The sequence below is a fragment of the Crotalus tigris genome, unplaced genomic scaffold (assembly GCF_016545835.1).
Source record: "Crotalus tigris isolate CLP2741 ecotype Arizona unplaced genomic scaffold, ASM1654583v1 scf7180000019267.1258330, whole genome shotgun sequence".
Lineage (NCBI taxonomy): Eukaryota > Metazoa > Chordata > Lepidosauria > Squamata > Viperidae > Crotalus > Crotalus tigris.
Genome location: NW_024097462.1, coordinates 1,033,897 through 1,052,490, shown reverse-complemented (window position 1 = coordinate 1,052,490; position 18,594 = coordinate 1,033,897). Strand labels below are relative to the sequence as shown.

The 18,594-nt window shown below is 38.1% G+C and overlaps 1 protein-coding gene across 8 annotated transcripts; it reads left to right on the top strand.

The window, feature by feature from the left end:
- Nucleotides 1-9,964: 9,964 nt before the first annotated feature.
- Nucleotides 9,965-18,523, top strand: LTO1 (LTO1 maturation factor of ABCE1). Of its 8 annotated transcripts, XM_039361450.1 has the most exons (6): nucleotides 10,038-10,161; nucleotides 10,339-10,404; nucleotides 12,635-12,740; nucleotides 12,930-13,000; nucleotides 15,776-15,893; nucleotides 16,048-18,523. In XM_039361450.1, exons 1-6 carry the CDS (start codon nucleotides 10,103-10,105, stop codon nucleotides 16,114-16,116), a joined length of 489 nt encoding a protein of 162 aa, XP_039217384.1. In that variant the 5' UTR covers nucleotides 10,038-10,102; the 3' UTR covers nucleotides 16,117-18,523. The 8 variants fall into 8 exon arrangements, with proteins under 8 accessions (XP_039217383.1, XP_039217386.1, XP_039217385.1 ...); XM_039361449.1 differs by lacking the exon at nucleotides 16,048-18,523 and having other exon boundaries at nucleotides 9,965-10,161; nucleotides 15,776-16,035; XM_039361452.1 differs by lacking the exon at nucleotides 10,339-10,404 and having other exon boundaries at nucleotides 10,022-10,161.
- Nucleotides 18,524-18,594: the final 71 nt, after the last annotated feature.

The following is an 18,594-nucleotide window of genomic DNA, read 5'->3' as shown; positions in this document are numbered from 1 at the left end:
TCCAGTGATGGAGCGCCCATGATTTCTGAAGGCAAGCTTTTCCACTGGTTAATTTTCCTCACTGTTAGGAACTTTCTCATTTAAACAGAATAGTGTTAGAAATAAATTAGCCACAACTAAGTAAACAAAAGGGACTTATGCATTTTGATACATGCTAGATCTCATAATGTTTTGCAGGCTTTTGCTGTGTTTTTAAGGAAATTGGCTATTGGGAGGTAATTATCATAATTAAGATAATATAAACTTCAATCAATAGGAGAAATTAAATAATAGCGCTGCCATGTTTTAGCAAGACACTGTTTGTTTTTAAATGGTATAAAGACGTTCCAGTGATGTGAGTTTGATCAGGAACAATTGCAATGGTGTGAAGAACTAAAGTTTTGAAAAAATACAATTAGTTAGGCTGCTATCTGGGAAAGCAAGCAAATAGTGATGCAGCTAAATTCTTCTGATTTCTCTGTAGATTGTCAACAAGTATCTATTTTGCTTACTAAACAATGTTGTAAAACTAAAATGTGTGCTTCTTTAGACGTGCCATAAAATGTAAAATCTCTATTCAGTTTTAATCATTCACTTACAGATTGGATAAGTCTGTCCAAACAATTTCTTTTTCAATGAAAATAACATTAATTCTCAACAAACATAGATAGCTACATTTTCTCCCAACCAGTTACTTCCTGATGTGCTGTGACTGAATTCCCAGAGTTCTCAGACACTGCCTAATTCATCTCAGTAGCTCCAGGTGGAAGAAGACAGGCCGAATAGATAAAAGCGGCCATTTCCTTTGGGAGATGCTTTGGATGTAGTCCAGTCTGTTTTAAATTCCTACTGAAAGTGATGCAATATAATTCACATTAAAATTAGCAGTAGTTCCCAAAGGTGTTGTTCAAAAAGACTTTCTTGTTTCTTTTTCCTTCAAAACGTTTTGCTTCTCATCCAAAAAGCTTCTTCAATAAGAAATGAAATGTTTTCAAGGAAAAACAAAAACAAGAAAAGCCTTTTGAACAATATCTTTGGGCAACCATGGCCTGGATAACTGGCAATCTCCATAGACATTTAGCAGGATTTTATATATTTTTTTTTGTATGACATTTTACAAGTTAAGATTTCAATAATTACATTTTGGAAATTTGAAATAATGTTTGGGACATTATTCTTTTAAAAAAGTTATTGTATATAATAATAAGGTTGTACAGAAATCAGAAGAAAGCATTTTCTTCAACTAGCACTTCATTGTCAATGCTCTATTTATGATTAATTTATTAAACACATACATCTGTTTATTTTCTTACTGTATTTATACTTAAATGTATATTTATGTATTCCAATTTTGCCTTTTTGAACACTGGATAATATGTAGTGGATTTTTGTAATCGTAAAATGGTAAAAAAGCAAATCTTTAAGAATTATGTGTAAAAACTTTAGTTGTAGAGTGTAACATTTTAATAGAAATAAAACATTATAAAACACATGTCACCTGACTTCCTTTAAGTAATAACACATGGTTTAACCTTTGAAATACATTTAGCTAGTAAAAGTTGGATAATTGTGATCTGAACATATTTTGCGAGTTACTCAAACATGCATACAATTTTGTATTCAATTTGATTCAGGTTTTAAACAACTATCCAGCACACATTGAGATCTTGTCTGCAAATATGATTATTGTCTCTCCTCCCACTGGTGTCTCAAAAGGTTTTATCTCTTTATCTATCTTTTCTGGATAGTTTCAAGACAATTGTTGCAACTTTCAATACTCGTATACTTGCCTCTTTATAGTAGCTGTTTTTTTTTTTTAAGAATTTGAAAGGCAATGATTCCATTTTGATTTGTAGGGCAGATTTATATGGAAGATTGTACAGATTAACATGGCTTTATTTATTTTTATTAAAAGTTTTTAAAAAATTATATAATATGTATCCCAAATCCCTCCCCCCCTCCCCCACTTCCCAGAGCTGATTACAGGGTTACAAATAAACAATCATAATCTAACTAACATTACCTAACTATACAAACAGTCAAATCCATAACATGCTTTAACTCCTTTTCAAAGTAAATATTATCAAATTAAATACAAAAATAATAATATAATTAAACCATAAAACTAAGAGTAATATAAATTCTACCATATTAAACTATTAGTAATAATCTGAAATTTACTCATAAGCTAGATACTACTTTTTAGTCTCATATTTATTCTGAATATAATCTATCCATCTTCTCCAAATCGAAATATATCTTTCTTGTGAGTAGTCCTTCAAATAAGCGGAAATCTTTGCCATTTCTGCTAAATTAGACACCTTGAGTATCCATTCTAACATAGTAGGCAAAGAATCTTTCTTCCAATATTGCCCCACAATCTTGCAACTGTTATAAGATTCAACATCAAATTAATTTCTTTAACATCAAAATCTACAATAATACCTAACAAAAATAATTGTGGCGTAAACTTTATCTTTCTCTTAAAAATCTTTTGAATGTTCCATCAAATCTTAATCCAAAAAGCTTTTATATTTCTACACGTCCACCAAATATGAAAATAAGTTGCATCTAAGCTTCCACATCTCCAACATGGCATTATTTATTATTTATTACTTGTCTAATTTATATAGCTGCTTATCTCACCAAACAAATGACTCTAGTAGCCTTCTAACTGTACCTTTGTAGCATAGTGGTTAAAGTTGCTGCCCACAGCCTGGAGTTCAATCCTTTCAGAGCTCAAGATTGACTCAACCTTTCATCCTTCTGAGGTTGGTAAAATGAGAACTCAGATTGTTGGCGGTCAATATGCAAATGATGCTTCTATATTGTAAACCACCCAGAGAGTGCTGTAAAGTGCTATGGAGCAATATATATGTCTAAATGCAATTGCTATTGCTATTGTATGGCCTCACAATTCAAAGGAAGCCTGGAATATCCACAATGGATTAGTCAGTCAATGATGCAGTCTTGAGTAACATGTGGCAAGTGTCTTAAAATTCTGTTCTAGAAAGGTCTTCCTGTCCTCCAGCAATGCTGATGTAGTACTCAATTTCCTTTGATGTATTCAGTAAAAGACTACAAGATAAGATAAAGCAGAAGGAATTGTTTGTTTCTGCACTACAAGGTTTCTCCCCACCCTCATAAACACAAACGTGTTCCAAGTCCTAGGTTATTTCTTTCCCTTAAGCAAGAAATCGTATTGCCTTGAACTATGTAATTATTTTAACTGCCCGTTTTTAAATTTTATATTAAGAGAAAGCTGAATGAAATTCGATTTCCAATTTGCCTTGTCCGTCCCCCAAAAAAGCATTCCTCCCCTTTTTCATTACAGATATGATTACAGGACGCAGAATAGCCTAACATTATTTTTTTGTAAGGCACTCAGAGTCACTGAGAGTTAGTGGGGCAGCCATATACGTTCTCTTAAATAAATAAGAACCAAAATAAATATTACACTTACTTGGCTGTATAGAAATAAATCAGATTGGCAGTTTTAGTAGATAGTTCAAAAATGAAACCTGCAATATATAGGCAGTCCTCGACTTACAACAGCTCATTTTAATGACTGTTTGAAGTTACAACGGCACTGGAAGAAGTAACTTGTGGTCATTTTTCACACTTACGACCACTGCAGCACCTTCCCCCATGGTCACGTGATCAAAATTCAGATGCTTGGCAACTGGCTCATATTTAGGATGGGTTGCAGTGTCCTGGGGTCAAAGTCAATGGGGGAAGCCAGATTCACTTAACAACATTACTGACTTAACAACTGCAGTGATTCACCTAACAATTGTGTCAAGAAAGGCCTTAAAATGGGGCAAAACTCACAATAAATGTCTCAGTCACAGAAATTTTGGACTCAGTTATGGTCGTAAGTCGAAGATTGCCTGTGATGCTGAATTTATTCTCCTATCAAGATAAGCTAAGGATGTTATCCTTCTATGCCCTCATCTAGCATTTTAGGTTTTTTTAAAAATAATTTTTCCCTAACTTTCTGCAAAGTTCCCAAGCAATGAAATATATTGTCTTTGCCTTTTTTTGCTTGCCTTGGTGCTCTCTGAGCTTGACTGTTTGCAGACATTTCATTACCCAACTAGGTAACATTGTCAATGCAACGTCTGTAAGCAAAGACACTGATAATGTTACCTAATTGGGTAATGAAATGTCTCCAGGCAAACAATCACGTTCAGAGAGCACCAAGGGCTCCATAGTTCAACTACATACAGTACATACTCTTTCTGCTTAAGTCTTCATTTTTTCACCATTACCAAAGGAGTTAAGACCTCCCCCTTCAGCTCGGCCTTTAAAGTCTACTAAGGCTTATTTTAATTATTGTTGCCTTTTAAAATTAGCTTAGAGAGGCATATTATTTTTTTCTGCCTGGTGCTCACAATGGAAGGAAGGGTACAAATTGAAACTATTAAACATGAGATAACTACTAAGCACCCCGCTCTCTCTTTCTCTCCTCTATGCTTCTGATTTATTTATTTATGATATTTACGAAGACCTACATCTCTAACTATGCAAAGGAGTGTTCAAGAAGACAGGAACAAAACACAAAACTGCCAAATACATAATATTATTACAATAATCTTGTATGTGGATCTAATCAGGTCCAGAACAAGCAGGTTTGTGAGCCAAGTTTTTACAGCTTTCAGGAAGGTTGCAAAAACGGGGAGCACAAGCCATTCCAGAACAGCTCCCACAAAATATGCCTCCTTTACCCCCCCCCTTCCCTCATTGTACCTCTCAGTAGGTGGGGATCTTCTACAGGCATTCTGTTTACTCAGAATGGATAGGTTAAGCAGTCTTATAGATATCAAATCCCGGAGCCATAAAGAGCTTTGTAAGTATAATCACCACCTTGACTTGCATTCAGAAAGCCATTGCTAGCCTATGCAACTGCCACAGGAATGGTGTTACATGGCAATAATGAAGTTGTCCAGTAAGCACCAGGGCCATACTATTTTGCCCCAGCTGGAGTTTCTGGGTGGTCATCAAGAACAGCCTTATGTAAAACAAATTACAATGATCCAGGCATGTGTGATATCATCAGTGGAGTACTATGGAAAGAAAACCAGAATTTATGTACTGGATGGAGCTGGGCAAAGACCCTCCAGGCCATGGACTCCATATCCAGATCCTCTTTTTTTTTTAGAACAGCTGTGAGAGCTAAGGACTCAAAAATTATGGTCCTGCTATCCTTAGGAGAATGTAACCTCCTGAAGAACCAATGATGGTATAAACCCAGAATCAACAAGCTTTTTAATAAATAGCTATTTTGTCTTGCTTGGGTTGAATCTGATTCATTCTCATTCTCTCTCTCTCTCTCTCTCTCTCTCTCTCTCTCTCTCTCTCTCTCTCTCTCTCTCCCTCCCTCCCTCCCTCCCTCCCTCCCTCCCTCCCTCCCTCACCTTCCCTCTCCCTCTGTCCCCCCTTTCTCTCTTTGCCTATCCAGAACCTAAAAGATCTGGATCAAAGACCTTGGATCATGACTACCACTGCAATTTATACAATGTACATAGAAATACTGTATATTGGGAGCCACCTAGAGTTTGGCATAAGATAGGTGGCTGCATAAATGTTTTAAATAAACAAATATACAACTGGGTATTATAATTTTACTAATGATACCTTACCCTGAACTGGCAGATTACTTCTGGCATATAAATGTTAACATATAAACATTAAGCAGGATGCTATACTGTAATTGCAGTTCCCTGCTACTTACTTACTTACTTACTTACTTACTTATCTATCCATTTTGCTTCTAAGTATCACAATTTATTTATTTTACTTATTTATTAAATAGATGTATATGGCTGCCTAACTCAACATGGTGTTTCTAGAAGGCTTACAAATTTAAAAATCAACACTATAAAACCCACCCATGCACCCTGTCAGTGACAAATGCAATCATACAAGCCACAGGATCAACTCTGAACCAACCTGGGATCCCAGGCCTGTTGACAGAACCATGTCTTCAGGGCCTTCCAGAAAAGTAACAAAGATGGCGCCAAACTTATTTCCAAGAGATTGATGTATTAAAGGGAGGAAGGCACTACAGAGAATTTGGGTTCAATTCTATTGACAGTCATCATCTGACTTTACTACTAGAATGAATGTTAAGTTCTTAAGGCACAATTCTTTAGCATGTTTGTTCAACAGACAGTTCATTGTGCAGATTAACTGCAACTTAAGTAAACATAAAGTCCAGGCTGAACATACAAACTGTAAAAGAAGGGGCAGGCAAGACATCTGCAGCTAAAATTTAGCCTCCAAGAGCATGGTGACAACTGTATGAAATCCACAATGCAAGTAAGAATAAATGTTCAATTCATTATCTCAAATTTTGCAGGGCTTTCAAAATGAGAATTGTGCCACCAAGTCTTTTTCTTTTGTGTTGCGTTGTTGGGGGGGGGGTGTCCACTGATGCCCCCTCAAAGTTCCTGGATACTACAAACTGGAAATTGTTCACATTTATTTTAAATTTAAATAGTACAGGGCACTCTTTCAATTATTTCAATTTATTTTTGAAAATAAATTGCCTAAACATATCCTGTCCAATATTTCTGCATAATTTGACCTAAAACGTATCTTTTCTCCACACAGCAAAAGCCATAGTAGCACACACCTTAGTTAACTTTTCAGGTGAAAGTTATATATTCTTTCAGTTTTCTTATAAACTAAGGTGACCAACTTTTTTACAATAAAAAGGAGGACACGAATAAATTGAAGAAAAAAATATCATAAATAAAAGAAACATTGTATTTATTGCAACAATAATACAGAATACACTATAATATGATCAATGCATAATAAAAACATTTGTAACAATAACATTTTATATTGTAATTATGCTTACATGCCTATTAATTATTTAAATGAGTACTTATCCATTGAATGAATATTTTTTGTCAATGTATCATCTTCTAGCAATATATTGGAAATATCTGAACAAGAAATATCCTTCATATTGAATTTTATGGCAAGTGCTGCAGCTAGAGTATCAACATTCAATCTCAATTTCTCACTTGTCCAAAAATCTACATGGCTGGATTGCGCGGGGGTGGATGGGGGAGGCAGGTGTTGTGAGCCAGGCGCTCCACGATGGCCACGTAGATGCGCAGGGTGAGGTGGTGGCAGCGCAGGTCAGCACTGCGTAGACCACCAGCTGGCGCGGCCCATAGAAGGTCAACTGCCTGCTGCGCCCCCGCCCACAGCCGCCCTGCCAGCACCGCTGCCCTGCCATGGAGAGCCAGCCCCTTGGCTCGCAAAGCACCAGCTGAGCCAGCTCCGGCCCTGAGCCGCCCCCCAGCACCACCGCCCACCCTGCACATCCCCATAGAGCCAGCCCCACGGCTTGCAAAGGCAAAGCACCAGCCGCGCCAGCTCCGGCCCTGTAGCCCCCCCCCCCAGCTGCCCCCCAGCACCACCGCCCACCCTGTGCATCCCCGTAGAGCCAGCCCCACGGCTCGCAAAGGCAAAGCACCAGCTGCTCCGGCTCCGGCCCTGCAGCTGTCCCCCCAGCCGGCCCCCAGCACCACTGCCCACCCTGCACATCCCCGTAGAGCTGGCCCCAAGGCTCGCAAAGCACCAGCCACGCTGGCTCCGGCCCTGCAGCCACCCCCCAGCACCACCGCCTACCCTGTGCATCCCCGTGTAGAACCGAACAGGGAAGATCAAGAGAAACTTACCACTCCAGTCTCCTCCAGCTATCTGTGGAACTAAGTAAGAGATGGTGTAGTTGGGTAGCAGTGAGGGGTGCAAAGTTTCTGCAACTTGCACGTGCAAAGTTTGCTGCCTGGGTGTTTTGGCGCGCTCAGCAGCAATTCCTATTGGCTTTCGAAAGCCAATAGGGGGAGTAGCACAGCTCAGGCAAAAGTTGAAAAAAAACATCAAAAAAAGGTCCCGGAACGCCTTCTGGGCATTCTATGAGGAAAAAAAAGCCCTGCAGATAAGTCTTCAAATATAGAAAAAGAGGACATTTAGGAGGACATTTTCGAGGGAGGACAGAACTCACAAAAGGAGGACTGTTCTCCCAAAAGGAGGACGGTATATGGAAAAGGAGGACATTTAGGAGGACACTTTTTGAGGGAGGACAGAACTCAAAAAAGGAGGACTGTCCTCCCAAAAGGAGGACGGTTGGTCACCTTATATAAACACTTACAAGTAGCTGAAGTGGGTGTTTACAGAAGGAAGGCCTGACTGATAAGGTTAGAAAGATTACTCTTTCTTGTTTCAAGAGATGTGATTATGTATATATCTGACCAAGGCACTTTAATGGTTATGTCTAGGGCATTTAGCACTTGATAAACAATTGAAATATCCATAGAGAATCTTGAAAGAAAGAAAGGAAGGAAGGAAGGAAGGAAGGAAGGAAGGAAGGAAGGAAGGAAGGGAAGGAGGGAGGCTGAATCCAGGATGAGGTAATAATGAGGGGATTGGATTTAGATGCAGAGACTCAGGTTCAAGTTCCAGTTTAGAGATGGAATTCACCAAATAATCAAAAGAAAATCATATTTTTTCTCTTAATATACCTTATAGATATTATTCAATCATGGACGTATTAATTGTTATTTGTAAAGCAGTGTAAGTCCTTGGGGAACAAATATACCTTTCAGAGTCTTTTGTGAGATTGAAGACTTTTGGAAGATGGAGGATTGTAAAAAAGGCTGTCCAGCTGTCTCTGTTTATTAGGCCTATATCCCACCTTTTGTTCAAGGACTCCTGATGATGTACATAGCTTTCTGTTCTGCTATTTCTCAGATAACTATAAGGTAGATTGCAGACAGGAAAAATGGCATGAGGTACTAGATAATGAATTTACTGCCTGGGAGACAGGCTGACTCAGTTGTGTTTGGAAATAGTTATTCTTTCCTGTAAAAGCCATTTGCTTCCCTCTGAAGCAAACTTGAGAATACCAACAAGAATACTGATGGGAAATAAGAAAAATCTCCCCTCCTTTGGGAAAAAAACTAAGATAATTTGAGGTGCTTATGCTAGTTCCATTTTAATTTAGACAGAGAAAGGCTATGAGCAGCTTCAAGAAATCAAAGTGATGCTTTGTGGTGGTGATGAAAGCAGTAAAAAATTCCAGCCAAGCTACAAAGATAATGTTTTTTGGCAAAGCCTGGGAAAGGTGGAAGGTAGAAGGGGATGACTGGCTGTAAGATCTCAATAAGGATTCAGTTCAGCAGTGGATTCAGCCAGTTCACACCACTTCGGCAGAACCGGTAGCTAATTTTTTGTTGCCCAGGACCAGAATGGACTTCCAGAAGTGACATCCATGCAGAGAACCGGTTGTTCACATATTTGAATCCCACCACTGACTCAGTTGCTGCATGAGTCAGCGGCAACTGACTAAATGGTCGGTGGTCAGATCACCAAGGAACAAGCTTTGTGATTTGATGGCATATAATTAAGCAATCACTTTCACATTTATTGTAATCTTCAATTTTTGTAAATTGGTACTGTAATCCTGTTGAAAGAAAAGAAAAAAAAAAAATCCCCAATTGGCCTATTTAACTATCTGAACTGCTCTAAAACAATACATTTGCTCAAACAGTAAAGAATGAAAAAAAAAAGAAAGCCATGGAAGATATTTTTTTCCTGTTATTAAACCAATTTAGTAGATTACCGATCCTCAAATTTGGCCACAGGAAGAACAATTTAAGGACAAAAGTATTCAAAACGGAGTCACCTAACTATAATGGCAATACTGTATCATCTCTGCCAAGCAGAATTAGGAAAATGTATCCAGCAACAAAATCCATGCCGCAATAAGCGCCACCTGAGAAAGAGCTCGAAGTCCGCGAAACCCACGTTTCACTTTCTAAAGCAAACAGATGCGCGCTCCCACGGCTCTGGCGAACCCAGGCCATCTGTTTTTCGAATGAAACGTTCTCCCTCTAGCGGCTAACAGGGGAAGCAACGGAGGCGCGCCGAGAAACATTCCCAACCTCCGAAAGCGAAATGTGCCGACAGAAGCCTTTAGCTCGTGACGTGAGTTAGCGCCCTTTCGGAGCATGCGCAAGAAAGCCGCCTTTAGTTTGGTCCTTTCGGCTTGCCGTCGGTAGAAGAGACGAGCGACGCAGCCGTTGAGTAATCGGCGGAAGCCATGGCGGCTGTTGAGGGGGAGCCCGACGCCTTCGATGCTATTGTCATGGCAGAAACGAGGTAGGCCATGTTCATCGCGTTGGCGCCGCCGCTTCCTGACGAGGAACTTTCCCCCTTTCGTTTTGGCCGTGAACGGAATGGGAAAGGCGTGTCTCTGGCCGCGGAGAAGGCCAAACGGGGCCGAGTAGCGGCATCCTCCCTTCAACGCCATCCTCTGCTTTAATGTATCCCCCGCAGAAAGTGGGAGAAATTCGTTGCTGAGGCTACGTGGAATGAAGGTTTTCCTGCCAAGTGGCTCCCCCGGTACGATTCCGTTTGGTGAATGGTCGCTCTAAAAAGAGTGCAGAGAAGAGCAACAAAGATGATCAGGGGACTGGAGGCTAAAACGTATGAAGAACGGTTGCTGGAATTAGGTATGTCTAGTTTAACGAAGAGAAGGTCGAGGGCGGACATGATAGCAGTGTTCCAATATCTCAGGGAGGGAGTCAAGCTATTCTCCAAAGCGCCTGAAGGCAGGACAAGAAGCAGCGGATGGAAACTGATCAAGGAGAGAAGCAACCTAGAACTAAGGAGACATTTTCTGACAGTTAGAACAATCAGTGGAACAACCTTCCTCCAGAAGCTGAGAATGCTGCAACACTGGAAGTTTTTAAGAAGAGACTGAACAGCCATTTGTCGGAAATGATACAGGGTTTCCTGCCTGCGCAGGGGGTTGGACTAGATGACCTCCAAAGTCCCTTCCAACTCTGTTATTCTGTCAACTAGTCTGTTAACTTTTATCTTGGACCTCTTACTTTAAAATGCCCTCTGCTCCTCAAAGGTTGCTAAATTCCAGTTTCTGGCAGCATTAACTAGCAAGGCCATAGGCTCCCCATTCTTGTTAGGCAGCACAACCAACCTGATATTCTGTAGAAGCTTTGCACCAACTCTGAGTCCCCAGTTACCATGACTGGGTAAGAAGAGTTGTGCAGCGCAGAGCCTTAATCAATCTCTAGGCAGAATGTTCCATTTCTGCCGGTTCCTATGACTGGATTTACCTCTGCATGATAGAATTTCCAATTTCTTTCTCTTCATCTGGTTTTGACAGAGATGTGAGGATAGGGAAAAGTTTATATGCCAGATTTATTCACACTGAACATGAAGTTAAAAAAAAAAAAACCTTGGATGAGAATTTGGCTCAGCAGTTCAAGCCCATATTCTGGAAGAAAAACATGCCTTGGGTCATCTAAGTAATCAATTACTCTTTCTGCTTTCCTTAAACTGTAAAAATGAGTTGGCTCACAAGGATAGTGCTGGGTAATGAAACTGATAATTCTTACAGGTTTTCTCAGGGTGGTGGCTTTAGCTGTGTTGGATTGCCCATCTCCAAGTCTTCTTTGTCATGCTGGTCAATTAGGGCAGAACAACAATGGAATAGGGTTGATATTTTATTACCTAGTAATTTCTTTATTCCCCAGGGTTCATAATAACAGTTTTGGTGCATCCTTATAGTCATATGTTTTAATTTAAAGGAGATAGAAAAGTGTTTTGTACTGTATTTGTTTTACAGTTTTAACACTTTTTTGTTTTTAAGGCAAATAGTTTTAACAGGTTGCCTAATTTTTTTTGAAGTTAAGCATAAAATAGTCTGCAGCGATAGAATTATTGCAAGATATAATAGGATACATTACAGGTTCAGTAACATTGTGAGTGCTATCCTAATCGGTTCAGTTTTGTTGAATGGCAAAAGCCATAAGTTACATGCTAGAAAAATAAAAACACATTTCATTCTATTACAGACACCAATCATATTGTTGAGGTTTTCATACAACTGCTTTAAAATGATGGTCCATAGAACTTCAATGTTGCTGTAAATTTTTTAGAGTATTGAAAATTATTAAAGCAATCCTGTTTTACTGTAGATTACAAATGGAATGAGATAAATATTTTACATTAATGGAATTCATTTTTGTACAACTTATTGAAAAAAGCTCAAGAGAACATTTGCTACTGTAATTTATGAAAGCCCAGTTTTAAATTCTTATGAATGTATAATATGTAGTTGCATTTTAATAGAACACAATAAAATCAAGACTGCAATTCTAAGTATGGTTAAGGTGCCAAACTATAAACTGGGAGCTCATAAGTTCTAGTCCTGTGAACGGTAGCTAGGTGACCTTGAGCCAGTCACCACTCTGAACAGGACTCAGTTCAAAGAGGTGTTGTGAGGAAAAGAGATGGAGGAAGGTATGTTGGATATGTTTGCTACCTTGAGTTTTTTTGTAGAATAAAAAAGATTAATCAGAGATAAACCTTATAGAATTCAATCACTCTTACATCCAAGCAAGTATGTATGCCATACTTTATATGTGATTACAAGCTAAATGAATTTACATTCAAACAATGTATTATATAACAATTGCTTAAATCCTTTTGAAGTTAATTGGAATGTACTGGATTATGTGGAATAAACTTACATGACAGTTAAAGGAAAGGATACATTTATATAGATTTATATGCTTATATGACTTCCTCTTTCAAAATCTTTTAACAGATTTCATGGTGAAGGCTATCAAGATGGTTATGCTGAAGGAGTCCATGCTGGTGTTGTGGAAGGAAGGCAACATGGAATACAGCAGGGTGCCAGCATTGGCTCAGAAGTATGTTTTAAAAACTACAATTAATTTTTTGATTAAAAAAGCAGTATTCTCTTCAGTGTGTATAGGCTGAAATGTACACTAATCTCTAAGTGAACTTCGTAGTTTTTATAGCTCTGTAACTATAAACATATGAGAAATAATGTTAGTGGTTCTAAAACAAAATAAAATAATCACTTCTTAAATTTACAGATAGGGTCATACCTTGGTTTTGCACTGACGTGGCAACAGTTGCTTCAGAAAACATCAGCTGAAAAATGCAGGTAAATTTGGGAGGAGGGGGAGCCATTGTTACCCACTGGGTTGGATCAAAATTCTGCATCTTGAATATGGAACAGCTTCTTATTGTCAAGTTATCTGATCCAGTGGGAAATTCTCATGAGAAGAATGCTGATTTGGGAGAAAGAGATTTTTGTCATTTTTCCTGCTCTGCTGGAAATTTGTTCTGGAGGATTAAGCAGTTGCTGTCATTATAAAATATGAGAATTGGTAGCAGCAGAGAAAAAAAGAAATTCAGTAAAACACTCCCCCACCTTTTTTTCCTTTCTGTCAGCGGCAGCACTCTCAATGGATCTCTGCTCAATATATTATTGTTGATAGAAGGACATTTTGTATTCAAATGCTTTGCTCATGGATTTAATTAATTTCCAGGAAAAGGACTACTTTTCCTTTGTGTTAAAAAAGAGAGCTTAGAATGGTAGGGAAGAAAATATTGCAAGAGCAAATGAAGAGGAAATTGGTGCCAACCTAAAATATACATTAAAGTACCTGGTGAAATTAGATTGGATATATGGGTGTGTGATGATGGAATTACATTAATTGAAATAGTGTTGAAAAAGTATCGGCAATTGTACAGGATGTTAATAACTGGATATGACTTCAGTGGTGTGCCAGCAAACATATGCAGAAATGTAATAGCTTTTAAGTTTCGATGCTTTCAAGTGCAGCTGTGCCGTTACATGGCATAGGATCCCTCAAGTAACCTGATCCTATGCCATGTAGTGCTTTATAGGTAGCACCCTGTACCTTGAATCTCACCTGGAAGCAAACTGGCAATCAGTGCAGCTTGTGAAGATCTGTTACATTGACATCTTGAGGCATGCCTATCACAACCTGTGCTACTGTATTTTGGATCAGATAGCTTTTCAGGGTAGCCCCTACTTAGAACATGTTGCAGTAATCAAGCTGTGATGTGACAGTGCATAAATGTGTATCTGAAGGGGCTAGGAAAGGGTATAATGGGGTACAGCAGATGAACCTGGGTAAATGCCTTTCTGGTTAGAGCTGCCACATCTCACTGAATAGGTGAGTCCAGGAGACCCCCCCCCCAAAAAATTGTGCACAATCCTTGAATGGGGAAGAGCAACCCAATCCAAGATCAAAGTGAATACCCCCAGATCTAGGAAGTAAAAACACCTACTGCTTCCAGAGACTGGGACAGAACCTCAACACCCTCACCCGTCTGCCTCAGAATCAAAATATATAATGTATAAAATATATAATAGAGTATCATCAAAGTACTGATGATATCAAACTCCAAACTGATGGGTCACCTCAACCAGAAGTCTCATATAAATGTTGAAAAGGAGGGGAGAGAAAATAGAACCTGAGGTACTCCACAAACGAGAGACCTAGGGAACAATCTCTCACCACCACGTAACATCAACAGGACTAACCCCAGAGAAAGGAAGAAATTCACCGTAAAATGGTGCCCCCAATGCCCCCAACCCATGGAGCTCGCTCAGGAGGACACTGTGGTTGATGCTATCAAAAGCTACCGAGAGATCAAGGACTATAAGGGTGACCAAAGCTGTCTCAGTACTAAATCCTAGCCTGAAACCTGACTGGAATGTGTCTAGATAATTCATTTCCTCCAGATAATCCATTTCTTAGCTGCAGACTGCCTACCTTTTGAGCAATCTTCCCCAAAGAAGGAAAATTGGAGAGGAGACTGGTCAATAGTTATTGAAAACCATTGGTCCATATATAGCCTCTTGAGAAGGGGACACACCACTGCCGCTTCCAAGGCTGGGGAGACCATTCCCTTCATTAAGAAGGTTGACACTACTGCATGGACCCACAGGCATATCACTTTCCTGGCTGCTTTCATAACCTAGGAGGAACCTGGATGCAGGAAATAGTGGCTGAGTTGATTTATTTTCTCAGGATTCACCATCTCAAACACATCTCAAATCATACCATTAGATTGCATCCCATTTGCTGCAGCCTGTATCACACTGAAAGTGTCTTGGAACTGGTGAACTATTCAGATCATGTGAATTTAGTTTCCATTTCCTCTTTTTGTTAAAGAGGTGATTTTTAATTGGCAAGAATCTACTACTACAGATCTGAGAGAGAAGATCAAATGTAGAAGAATATGCTTTATTATTTGGAATTCGTCATTTTCAGTTGTATGTATGGGAAGGTTGGTTTATGTTCTACCTCATTTTTCTCAAAATAAAGTCTTAATGCTTCATAAAGTTATCTTAAGAGAATGAAACTCCATTCATAGGTAGATCGTTCTAAAATTGTTCACTCATATATGATGAAATGCTACAAAACAAAGGGACATTTTCTACAGTGACTTTCATTACCTGGTGACAATGTTGCCTAGAAGTTGTGGATTTGGAGAAGGATTGAAATGATAGATTTGATACAGTGTTGACAGGGAACAAATGAATTATCACTGGTGGTATGTGTTTACATCACCTGCTGCTCTATTAATGGATATAGAGGAAACATTTGGAATTGATCCATAATTCTAAATAGACTTGTTTTTAGGCCAAGCTGTATAATTTGTCTTTATAGACACCATTGATTCTAAATACTATGTCAATGTATTATTTGAGCCTCTATTATAATAATTCATTACAATTTTATTAATGATAGTGAACAATAGTCTTGGCTTTCTGAGTTACCCATCTTGTCAGTGTGATGCTAGAACGAACAGAAGTAGTAAAATACATTAAAATAGGGCTGTACGTAGATGGACTTTGAAAATAACTGTGTGTGACATTGTTATATCAATTTTGTTTCAGTAAAAAAATAAAAGTCCTGGAGCTGTTAATAGAGATGATTCAAAACTTTCCTTTGGAAGATCCAGCTTATGACAAACTTCAAGATGACTTGGAGAAAATTAGGGGACGGTTTAAACAAGTATGTGTCCAATTTCATTTTTGGAATACAAACTGTACTCAACATGTGTTCAGAAAGAATAACATTATTGTAATGAAACATAACCGGAACAGAAGAGGGTGATATTTAATCTTTAATTAAAGTATTAACATTTCTAAACTTCTTTTTTTTTTAGATTTGCTCATTATTGCATATTCCATCTGATTTAAGACTTGGTTCTGAGAGAATTTCATTTTCATTTTGAAAGCAACATAAAAAGAAAATTGCTGTTGAATATAAAAAGTGGTTACATCTCACACAGAGTGATCATCTTTTCTTTTCTATCCACTGAGCAGAAAACTACAAGGATAAAGCTGATTTTATTCTATTTGAATTGTATCATTGTATCATTGTTTTGGTTTGCACATTCAAGCCCAACTATGGCTTCAGCCTGTTGGTTAACATACTGTTCCAGAAATTAATGTTACACATTATTAGAGAAGAAAATTGATCTATGGAACATCAGCTAAATAGTGTTATTTTTTTTTCTTCTGTTCAATTGTGTCTGATTCTTGCAGATAGGCTGAAAAAGTCCCTGCAGTTTTCTTAGCAAGAATTTTTCAGAAGTGATTTGCCCTTGCCTACTTCCTAGGGCTGAGAAAAGTGACTGGCTCAAGGTCATCCAGTTGGCTTTGTGCCCAAGGTTGGACTAGAACTCATGGTCTTCTGGTTTTTAGCCTGAAGCCTTAACCATTATACCAATCTGACTCATTAATGACCTATTGCCACCGTTTATATTGAAAAGATAACTGCAAGTAGTCCTCAACTTATGATCACAATTCGGACTGGAACTTCTGTCACTAAGTGATATTTTTTTTAAGTGATAAACACCCCATTTTATGATCTTTTTTGCTGTAGTCAATAAATCAATAGTTAAGTGAATCCATCTTTCCCCATTGAGTTTGCTTATTGGAAGTCAACTGGAATGATTGCAGATGGCAATCATGTGAGCTGGGGAAACTCCAGCTGTTATAAGTACATGCCAGTTGCCAAGTGCCCTAATTTGGATCACATAACTGAGGTTGTTGCAGCGTTCGTATATCACTTTTTTCAGTGCTGTTGTAACTACAGACATTCACCAAATGAATAGTTGTAAGATAAGGATTTCCTGTAGAGCATTTTAAGGATTTTTAAGTAGATTTTGTAAACACTCTGAAGAGTGCCTTCCTAAAATTGGCATTCTGTAGGAAGTGAGTAAAATACATATTTCACTACATTAGTGCAAAACCCACAAATTTGAAACATATTATCAGTATGTCTGTATTTTTACAAGTGTATCTCAGATGGGATGTGTTTTATTTGTAAATTAATTTTGGAGGCTCCCAGATAAACTGATTTTTGGTCAGTAGCTTTCTTTTTAAGAACAGTAGTAATCATCATCGTTATAAAAATTCTAAGATAAATTTTGAAAATAAACTTTATTTGGAAGAAATACAGATGAGGACCTGTAGAGAATTTTGTAGCTTGCAGAAATGGCCTTCAGAGGCCAATCTGGCACTCTCCTGTGCATTTTATAAATAATTTTAATAGACAAGGTAAAATTAATTTGGCTTGTGGGCATGTTTTGTTATGTCCTGTTTCCCTCTTATTATTTTCCTATCCTTTGGTAGTTTAGAGGAAATAAGTGGCAAAATTAACTCTGCCAGTCCAAAAACAGGCTGCTGTATGAATTCTTTTCTTTTATGTCATCCCTTTGAAATTGCCCAAGGAACAGTATATTTATGTATTCATTTTTAAAGCATGCATGCTGCATCTCAGGCCCAGGTCTTCCTGGGATGGTTTATAATGTATAGAGACATCATATGAGAATAGTATTTAAAATACAGTACTACAGTCAGTGCAGTAGTAAAGCAGGAAGAGTTCCAATGCAGCATTTATTTACCAAATCCTGCAGCTAAAAGCTCTTTTGCCTGGCACTGAAAACAAAAAAAGGCAGCTGAAGGGGACCAGGGTTAAAATGTTGGTTTGAAGTGACAATGTTTTCCTTCTTGCTTTAGAGTCCAAAGATCTACTAAGCTCCTGTCTTCAATATACTGTACTTGCTTTTTAAATACAAATGTTAGCGTATTTATCGTTCCTTGTGAACAACATTATAGTAACTAAATCATGGGGGATCCAAGACTTCCACTCCTTGCACTGCATTGCTGTGTTGGTTGTATTTTGCTGCTTTGGACTGAGAAGGATGACGAGAAAACTGAATTGTGTTAACATCCTACTAGATAGGATTTTGCTGTACCTGTGAATAAGATTAACTTTAAATTATTGAGATGTTAGAAAACAACTGATTAGGGCCACCTAGTGGGAAAAATAATTACATCAGCTTTAAAATTCCAATGTTTTCATTAAAAATGGTAAACAGTTTTAATTAAATCGGCTTTAGGAAGAAAGCTTTTGTTTTAAAAAATGGAATAACTGAGATAGTATTTACTGAAACAGTTGAAAGTTCTTTGTATATTCAATGGTAAATCTGATGTTTTACCCGTAACTGAAATTATATTCATAATTGTACTCTGTTAGTATTATCTGTTGTATTGATTATAAGGCTGGCCAAATTTGACTGCCTGCTGTGTGTTATGTTCTCATATTTGTACTAAACTATTTTTTTCTTCAAAGTGATTCTTGTGGTAATTCAGTCTGTTACTTAAAATGGCCATTATCAAAAACATTGATAATATTTTTACTT